The 10,208-nt window shown below is 44.4% G+C and overlaps 1 protein-coding gene across 3 annotated transcripts; it reads right to left on the minus strand.

Annotated features, from left to right (window-relative positions):
- Positions 1–77: 77 nt before the first annotated feature.
- On the minus strand, positions 78–5,669 carry LOC135542212 (glutamate receptor U1-like). 3 transcript variants are annotated; one of them, XM_064969004.1, is made up of 10 exons: positions 5,431–5,669; positions 5,180–5,265; positions 3,448–3,482; positions 3,123–3,302; positions 2,416–2,639; positions 2,202–2,299; positions 1,856–2,073; positions 1,460–1,679; positions 1,045–1,289; positions 78–897 (listed from the first exon to the last, which is right to left on the minus strand). In XM_064969004.1, the coding sequence occupies exons 2-10, from the start codon at positions 5,247–5,249 to the stop codon at positions 793–795; spliced, it is 1,395 nt and encodes a 464-aa protein (XP_064825076.1). In that variant the 5' UTR covers positions 5,250–5,265; positions 5,431–5,669; the 3' UTR covers positions 78–792. The 3 variants fall into 3 exon arrangements, with proteins under 3 accessions (XP_064825076.1, XP_064825075.1, XP_064825074.1); XM_064969003.1 differs by having other exon boundaries at positions 5,180–5,300; positions 5,431–5,668; XM_064969002.1 differs by lacking the exons at positions 5,180–5,265; positions 5,431–5,669 and adding an exon at positions 3,724–3,918.
- Positions 5,670–10,208: the final 4,539 nt, after the last annotated feature.

Here is a 10,208-nt window from a genome sequence, read left to right on the forward strand (position 1 = left end):
GCATCACGATGCATCTTTTGTTAATACAACTGAATACCAAGGTGAATCATTCTGAACGGAACAGAATGGAACATGCATTCATTACTAGACTGGTTTTATTGAAAGATATGCCGTAACTTTTACATCAACATCGTTCTATGACATAATGCTTTTTTTAAATGTGTTGAGTTCTATTAATGACAAAACATGTTAAGTAAGTGAACTGACGGTTTTACAGGTTTGAAACGAATGTGCGAAATGTGTGCTGCCAATTGTACAAAAACAGTTCAGTATACTTGGTATCTATAATATTTAAATGTATAATCTACTTTAAAATAAATGTACTGCATCATTTCATTAATAACAGTAATATATTGCTTTCAGTATTTGTGCTGACCAAAAGTACTGAAATGTAAACTCTTTGAAAGTGATGATTTTTCCTAATTTACAAGATGACTTGACTTGGACCTTCATGTTTCATTTCTATTTTTTGCACCGCTCTTAAATCTTTCTAAATCACTACACATGAAATTATTTGTAACAGTAGATATACATGTTGTTTTTCTCTATAAAATAACTTCAACATAATACTGTAGATTTGTTAATTTACTCCACCTCTCCAGTACACTATTTATTACTCTGTTAACTAACACATGTCATATAACAGCCTGGAAATAGTCTGCAAGCATATCTGATACACAGTGTTTCTTTGTGGTTAAAAAAAGTATCTAGAACAAAACTCATGTCAAGACCTGCATAGTGAAAATTGCTTTGTTAGGCCATATATAATGGAGTATCTAATATCATTTCTACTCATGCTTTGTCTTTGTCTGCGGTTTCCTGGCTCCTCTTCTTGTTGGTGGCGGGGGTCTTCAAGCGCTGACTCAGTTCATCAGACAACACTGTGCAATATGATTTCTGTGGAGAGCAAATTGGAGCGATATGTAGAGCAATCTTGACCAGGCAAATCTGCTTATCTATTCATATGGAATATTCCCACAATCCACCACTCTTCATTAAACCAGTGTTAGACCGTGTGTGAGTGTGTGCATATGTGTTGCTCACCCTCTGCTCCCTGGCATTGCTCCGGGACTTGGTGGTGAGCTCCAGGACAGCCAGCAGCACCCCTAGCCCCAGGCCCAGAGCAAGCACCAGGAACATGCCCTTCAGGCTGTGGGGCTGCAAGGGGGAGGCCTTGGCTGCGTCTGCCATGCAGCTGCTGGCCCACCACTTACTGCGCAGGTAAGCCAGCTCTCCTGCCTCACTCAGCTCCAGGATGGCCACACTGAGGTTCTTCAGCATGGGAGAGCCTGGATGACACAGACAGTACCATTTGCACATCAGCTGGCTTGTTAGAGAAAGTATTTGTGTCGCATGAGTACGGTGAGTGTAAGAACATTATCACGTATAAATAAAGTTCAGAGGTTCCAGTCAATGTGTTTTGCTGTATGATATCTCACTCCCTAGACATGTGGCTCACCCAGGGTGCCTGCGATGCTGTACCCTCTCATGCCGATGACCTCATGGACACGGACCAGCTCACAGTGACGAGCCACCACCAAGTCCAGTGACACAGACTCTCCAATGAAGGCAAAGTTGCCCTCCTTTGCCCGGCGAACACCCTCATCCATTGATGACACAAAACTCTTGGCTCTCTCCATGTGCTCGTAGATCCTGCGGTAGGTTGGGTTATTAGAGTTCTACACCAAGGAAAAGAAAAACCACGGACAGAGAGGAAGAGAGCGTCAGCGTGCCGCTGAGAGGACTGACAGAACGGAGACACTGACACGTGAGCCCAATCATTTGAGGGCAAAGAGCAAAGGGGAAAAGAAGGGGATACGAGGGGATGGGGTGTGGCAGGGTGCACTGGCCTCACCTTGAAGAAGGCAAGTGTGGAGGAGCCAGACAGGGTCCCATACTCAATCCCTTGCTGGTTGGCCAAGTCCTCAAACCCTTTCACCATCAGTTGATTGGAGTCTGAGCCCTGAGATGTGCTGAGGTTGGAGAAATAGCAGGCCAAGAGGACCAGACCAAACAACCACCAGGTGCAGCATATTATGCGTCCTGATAAAGCTTTGGGGTGTGGACCGGCACCTGAGAATAAGAAGAAGCAATACTAAATCAGAACACCAAACCACACAGACCATACACAGCTCTTGTGTTGTTGTTTTGGTGCAGGTACGCTATTGGTTGAAATGCCTGGTTAAATCCCTGTTAGTTACCCTGTAGAGTGAGGGCTCCAGCAGTGTACCACAAACTGTGGCTGAAAGTAAAGCTGTTTTCCTCAGTCTGGGGTTGACTCCACTCACATGGGCTGAGTCTGTGTTGGAAAATGTTTGTTTAACAGTTTTTAAATTATACTTGCAAAAGGTTCCAGCCAGACTCAGTACATGATAAATGTATTTTCTGGTGAAACTTCCTCACAACATAATTCACCTGGCTACTACACAGATGGAGATAGCAGTGCCCAGGTAGGCAGCGAGGATCCCCACCCAGGTCTCTACTGAGAAGGGGGTCAGGAAGTCAAAGATGCCAGCCTCTTCTGAGATGTCTTTCCTCAGGAGAATGCTGATGCCTGTCTGCATGAAGGGTTTGGTCATCCCCACAACCTTCTCCCGGGCAGCAGTGAGGGTCAGAGGAGCAATCGCCAGGTCTGCCTCCTACAGGGATAAGAATATAGATTTATATTTTACATTTGCTTTTTTACATTTATTTATAAAGGTTTTTTCTCATTGAGATAACATCTCTTTTCCAAGAGAGACCTGGTCCAGCAGTAGAGGGAACAATGTTTCAGACAAAACCATTTACATACACAAACACAACATTAAACAAAACCATAAACACACATACAGTACAACAAAAACATTGTACATTAAAAACACAAACATCCTGGCTAAAAACAGCTGTCCTAAAAACAATTACACTCTTCTACGATATATACATCGATCAAGTGTTTAAACTCCACAAACGAAACTAGATCATCACATTTTAAAATGTTCACATTTTAAAATGTTTTGTCTGCATGAGTAACTTCCCACATGGTTATGGTCACATTGGAATGGACAGTATCAATCGTAAGCAGAAATGGGAGCAGATGTTCCGCACTGTAATCACTAATCTATGAAAAAGTTTGCTTTGCTCACCTTTCTCACCACCTCTCCGATCATCCCGTTCCAGGCCCCAGTCTCATCCTGCCTGCCATAGAACCCATCTTTCACCAGGTGCACGTTGTACTTGAAGTCCAGTTTCTTGGCCAGTTCAGACAGCAGGTCCATGCAGTAACCTTCCATCTGAGAGCCTTTGGACATGGTGTATGGATCTTGCTGAAGGGTGAGGCACAGAAGAACGAATCTGACTTCTGAATCATCATCAATCTTGTTTATACAGCAGCAAATGGGTTGAAATGGAGTAGAAAATGCTTGCAGTCAATACAGTATAAAGTGACAGAGACATGCGCCCTTCAATTACCTTTATTGTAGTGATTGTCAAGTCTGGTCGCATTGCTAAAGGAGAAATAGGTATTAGTGAGATATAGAGGTTACCCCGATTCACCCGCATCCAAATCAAAGAGGAAGATAAACTACTTGAAGTTGCATTTGAACCTTGCCGATGACATTCTTAGGTGAGTCACTTATGAGTCACAGCATCTCCAACAGCGTCAGCATTGTGAGTGCTTTCTAAGTACATCAACACATCAATTGAATAAAGGCATATACACAGGAGTACAACAGCGTGCATGCTTACACACTGAACAGAGAGGGGAGAGGGCTCTGGCAGACCTTCTCCGTCGGCATTGAAGCATTGCCAAAGCATCTTTCCGGTCCCACTGGCTCGACATCCCTAATTCACAAATCTTTTTCTTTCATTTGGAGTGCAATTGGAGTACCTTCCAAATGTAGCCGGCGGATTCAAAGAGCTCTTTGTGCTGTGGCCATCTTTAGCCCTTATACCCTGAGTTGCTTACCCCTTTGCAGATAGTGAGAGGTAAACATGGGGGTGCATTGATGTCTTCTTAGTCATCACAACTGGTTTCCGGCATCCCAGAGAGCTGGCCACTCTCCTTTCCCACTTGAAAGTGTTCAAAACCGTTAAGATCTATTTACAGCCATAGTCCAGTTTGTGAGTTATTTCAAGCCATGACAAAGACATGGCACTATGGGGTAGGATGGCAGTCAGAGTATCAAAAGCCTTGATTCAGGCTAAGGCCACAGGGCTCCCTCAAAACCATAGGGAGGTCCTGACACACATCAGCTCGTCCTATTCAAAATATGACACCCATACAAGCTCTTCAAGGGCCCTGTCACTTTTTGGCCACATTTGAACACAAGGCTCCTTGTTTGTTGCATTGAATTGATTTATTACCATTTTTGTGAGCATGTCAGCTGGCTCGCTTCTTTTTCTGTCAGAGTGGTGCGTGTATGCCAGACAGGATGCGGCCCCTCACTTTGATGCCATGCCCAGCTGACAGTTTCCTCATTCATAACTCTTCAAGCAGAGAGAACACGAGGAGTCTGGCACCAAAATAAGTATATACACTGCCACGCTGCCAACACAAGCGCATCGACTGGTCAAACGGCTAAAGAAAAACGTCTACATTTTGTCATTTGACATTTTCTCATGTTTTCTCAGGAATTTAGTTTGAGCGGCAGTCTGTTTCTGTTATCATGCCAATCAGAGTTGGACTGAGCTGTGTTTCATAGATTTCAAATGAAATGGATGCCAGCTATCCAAGGGTCCCCGTCCACTGACTGATTTACGCAGATTTCAGTAAGTCACTAATTCAACAGATTTATAAGACCTATCTATAAACATTTTAATTGTTGGATAATAATAACAATCAAGGAGTAAACGTATAGGGCTGTTAGAAGGGCCCTCAACAGAATTTGAAATGGGTCCCCAAATTGCTATGTCTGCCCCTGATGCCAACTCCTTGTCACTCATTGTCACACCAAACAAATCCTCTATTTTATTCTCAAGCTCATTAGTGGTCATTAAACGAAAGAACGTTTAGAATTGAAGATGGCTTTCAGGCCCGATTGTTTGGCTTGACGATAACAGCGTTTGGACCAGGTTATGGTGAATCTCATGCACGTCAAGATTCCTGTTTTACACAGTTTTGCTTGTTTTAGTGACCGACAAACAGACAAAGAATTAACTGGATTTATGAGCACAGTAAGATGTACATTAAACAGTGTATTACCCGCAGCACAGCTCCTTAGGGGCAGTAGAAGCACCATGGTGCACAGGATGACATCCAACAGCACCTTCATGGTTTCACCTCTGATCCTAATGATGTAGTGGTATCAACGTGATTTCACAAACTATTAAATTCAGAGAACAAAAGAAGCTAATGTCGTACTCAAATTGAACAGTGGACTAAAAATACAGTAGTTATGAAGCATGGATATGTTACATCTATGACAATACACAAATGAAAGAGATCTTCCGTACCTGATAAGATTGTTAGCTGTAAAGTGAGTCGGCTGTGTTGAGGCTTCCAGCTATAGACTGATCCTGATGAACGAGGGCAAATGATGATGAGAAATATTCATCCCAGCACAACAGAGCTGCTAAAACAGCCAATGGACTTTTTGTGGGTGGAGAATGAGTTTGTCCCCTGTGACTGTGTCACTTAACAATATGTTTGGAAGATTCAAATGCCTGTGTTTCTATAACTAATGGTATCTTCCCAATTGCTTGCTGGTTGGATGATCACCTCAGTTTTATTACCTTCTTACAGAGCAAGGCTATATATAGGCTATAAACCAGCTGGTGAGTAGAGTATGGAAGCTCGTTCCTGACACACAAAAAAAAAAAAAAATCTGACTACGAGGTATGAGATAGTAAGTCACAATTATGAGATATTAAGTCAAAATGATGAGATATTGTCACGTTCTGACCATAGTTCTTGGGTGTTTTCCTTGTTTTAGTGTTGGTCAGGACGTGAGCTGGGTGGGCATTCTATGTTGTGTGTCTAGTTTGTCTATTTCTATGTTTGGCCTGATATGGTTCTCAATCAGAGGCAGGCGTTAGTCATTGTCTCTGATTGGGAACCATATTTAGGTAGCCTGTTTTGTGTTGGGTTTTGTGGGTGGTTGTTTCCTGTCTTAGTGTTTTCTGCACCAGTTAGGACTGTTTCGGTTTATTGTTTTGTATTATGTTCATGTTTAGTTTTCTTATTAAAAAACATGAACTATAACCACGCTGCGTTTGGTCCGCCTCTCCTTCCCAGGAAGAAAGCCGTTACAGAACCACCCTCCACAACAGGACCAAGCGGCGTGGTGAAAAGCAGCAACAGCAGGAGAAGCAGCAGCAGCAACAGCAATAAATGCAGCACTATTTGGAAAAATGGACTTGGGAGGAGATCCTAGACGGGAAAGGACCCTGGGCACAGCCAGGAGATTATCACCGCCCTAAAGAAGAGCTGGAGGCAGCGAAGGCGGAGAGGCGCTGGTATGAGGAGGCAGCACGGCGGCGTGGATGGAAGCCCGAGAGTCAGCCCCAAAAATGTATTGGGGGAGGGCACACAGGAAGTGTGGCAAAGCCAGGTAGGAGACCCGCGCCAACTTCCTGTGCTTACCGGAGGGCGAGCGAGACCGGGCAGGCACTGTGTTATGCTGTGGAGCGCACGGTGTCCCCAGTGCGGGTGCATAGCCTGGTGCGGTACATACCAGCTCCTCGGATCGGCCGGGCTAGAGTGGCCATCGAGCCAGGTGCCATGAAGCCGGCTCTACGCATCTGGTCTCCAGTGCGTCTCCTTGGGCCGGCGTACCTTGCACCAGCCTTGCGCATGGTGTCCCCGGTTCGCCTGCACAGCCCAGTGCGAGCTATTCCACCTTGCCGCACTGGCAGGGCGACCGGGAGCATTCAACAAGGTAAGGTTGGGCAGGCTCGGTGCTCAAGAGCTCCAGTGCGACTGCATGGTCCGGTCTATCCAGTACCACCTTCACGCATCAGCCCTCCGGTGGCAGCTCCCCGCACTCGCCCTGAGGTGAGCCGTCCGGTCCGGTCAGCCAGGATCCGCCAGAGCCGTCCGGTCAGCCAGGATCCGCCAGAGCCGTCCGGTCAGCCAGGATCCGCCAGAGCCGTCCGGTCAGCCAGGATCCGCCAGAGCCGTCCGGTCAGCCAGGATCCGCCAGAGCCGCCAGGATCCGCCAGAGCCGCCCGGTCAGCCAGGATCCGCCAGAGCCGCTCGGTCAGCCAGGATCCGCCAGAACCGCCCGGTCAGCCAGGATCCGCCAGAGCCGCCAGGATCCGCCAGAGCCGCTCGGTCAGCCAGGATCCGCCAGTGCCGCCCGGTCAGCCAGGATCCGCCAGAGCCGCCCGGAGCCGCCAGAGCCGCCTGGTCAGCCAGGAGCCGCCAGAGCCGCCAGGATCCGCCAGAGCCGCCCGGTCAGCCAGGAGCCGCCAGAGCCGTCAACCAGCCTGAGCCAACTCTCGGTCCTGAGCTACCTCAGTCCCGAGCTGCCCCTCAGTCCAGGGAAGCCCTTTGTTAGGGTTCCTAGGCCAAGGTTGGAGGCGAGGGTCGCCACTCAAAGGACGCTAAGGAGGTGGACTAAGACAATTATGGAGTGGGGTCCACGTCCAGCGCCAGAGCCGCCACCGCGGACAGATGCCCACCCAGACCCTCCCCTATAGGTTTAGATTGTGCGGTCGGAGTTCGCACCTTGGGGGGATACTGTCACATTCTGACCATAGTTCTTGGGTGTTTTCCTTGTTTTAGTGTTGGTCAGGACGTGAGCTGGGTGGGCATTCTATGTTGTGTGTCTAGTTTGTCTATTTCTATGTTTGGCCTGATATGGTTCTCAATCAGAGGCAGGTGTTAGTCATTGTCTCTGATTGGGAACCATATTTAGGTAGCCTGTTGGGTTTTGTGGGTGGTTCTTTCCTGTCTTAGTGTTTTCTGCACCAGTTAGGACTGTTTCGGTTTATTGTTTTGTATTATGTTCATGTTTAGTTTTCTTATTAAAAAAAACATTAACTATAACCACGCTGCGTTTTGGTCCGCCTCTCCTTCCCAGGAAGAAAGCCGTTACAGATATAATGTCTTCAAAAAGTATCCAGACCCCTCAGCATTATTCTCAAATGGATTCAATTGTTTTTTCCCCCCTCATAAATCTATACCCTATAATGACAAAGTAAAAACAGGTTTTGAATTTTTAGCAAATGTATTAAAAATAATAATAATAATATTCCATTGACATAACAGTCTGATGGCCTCGATGGCCTTGAGATAGAAGCTGTTTTTCAGTCTCTCGGTCCCAGCTTTGATGCACCTGTACTGACCTCGCCTTCTGGATGGTAGCAGGACTGTTAAATGTCCAGGATCCAGACTTACTATCTCACAATTATGACTTACTATCTCATAATAAAGGCTTGCTATCTCATTATGACTTACATATTTTATGACTTACTATCTCATAATCAGTGGTGGAAAAAGTACCCAATTGTCATAATTGAGTAAAAGTAAAGATACATTAATAGAAAATGACTCAAGTGAAAGTCACTCAGTAAAATAAAAGTATTTGGTTTCAAATATACTTAAGTATCAAAATAAAACATTTAAGGTATAAATTGTTTCAAATTCATTATATGAAGCAAATATTTGTAATTTACGGATAGCCAGGGGCACACTCCAACACTCAGACATAATTTACAATTGAAGCATTTGTTTCGTGAGTCAGTGAGATCAGAGGCAGTAGGGATGACCAGGGATGTTCTCTTTATAAGTGCGTGAATTGGACCATTTTCTTGTCCTGCTAAGCGTGCAAAATGTGACGAGTACTTTTGGGTGTCAGGGAAAATGTATGGAGTAAAAAGTAGGTAATTGTCTTTAGGAATGTAGTGAAGTACCAACCACCCGAGCCACTATCTGTTCACCCCGCTACCATCCAGAAGGTGAGGTGCATCAAAGCTGGGATGGAGAGACTGAAAAACAGCTTCTATCGCAAGGCCATTAGACTGATAAACAGCCATCACTAGCACAGAGAGGCTGCTGCCTACATGCAGACTTTTAATCATTGGCCACTTTAATAAATGGAACACTAGTCACTTTAATGCCACTTTAATAATGTTTACATATCTTGCATTACTCATCTCATATGTATATACTGTATTCTATTCTATCTATTGCATCTTAGCCTATGTCACTCTGGAATTGCTCATCCATAAATTTATATTTATATATTCTTATTCCATTCCTTTACTTAGATTTGTCTGTATAAGGTAGTTGTGGTGGAATTGTTAGATATTACTTGTTAGATATTGCTGCATTGTCAGAACTGGAAGCGCAAGCATTTCGCTACACTTGCAATAACATCTGCTAACCATGTTGATTTGATTTTAAGTTGAAGTAAAAGTTGTCAAAAATATAAATAGTGAAGTAAAGTACAGATACACCAAAAAACTACTTAAGTAGTGCTTTAAAGTATTTTTTAAAACTTTTTCTACTACAACACTGCTCATAATTATACCTTACTATCTCATAGGATAGGATAGGATAAGTAATCCTTCTCCCCCCCCCTTAAATGATTTAGATGCACTATTGTAAAGTGGCTGTTCCACTGGATGTCAGAAGGTGAATTCACCAATTTGTAAGTCGCTCTGGATAAGAGCGTCTGCTAAATGACTTAAATGTAAATGTAATGTAATGTCATAACTAAGACGTGGATGTCGATTAAGGTAACCCCTCGGATCTCTTTGATTCAGAGAGTTTGGGTTAAATGCGGAAAACAAGTTTCAGTTGAATACATTCAGTTGGACAACTGACTAGGTATCCCCCTTCCATTTCCCTTTAACTAGTAGTCAGATATATTTTATTTTGTGGCGGGAATGGGCTTCTATGGTATGGAGAACAAAGAATAAAGAAAAGAAAGGGGCACATGTTTTTTGTTGTTAAATTAACAAACGAAAGAGGGTGGGAATGTTTATAGTATACACAGTGAATGGAGCTGGCTGGTTCAGTTGCATACCGCTATTATTATTAAGTTTCAAACTCTTGCCTGCAGATATTACCCCCTTCACGAAATCTTGTCTTTTTTTTTTTGTATATGGAATACATTGTGACAAGTTCAGAAACTATGCAGAAATAACCTATAAATAGGCATAGCCTACATTGTGCACCTTGTTCACCTATTTTGTATCTATTAAAAGGAATACAACTTCTAAGCAGCACCGCGTGTGGACTGAACTGAATGTAACAGGTGTCAAATACTGTTGTCCGTCGATAA

The sequence above is a fragment of the Oncorhynchus masou genome, chromosome 6, assembly GCF_036934945.1.
Source record: "Oncorhynchus masou masou isolate Uvic2021 chromosome 6, UVic_Omas_1.1, whole genome shotgun sequence".
NCBI classification, from domain to species: Eukaryota; Metazoa; Chordata; class Actinopteri; order Salmoniformes; family Salmonidae; genus Oncorhynchus; species Oncorhynchus masou.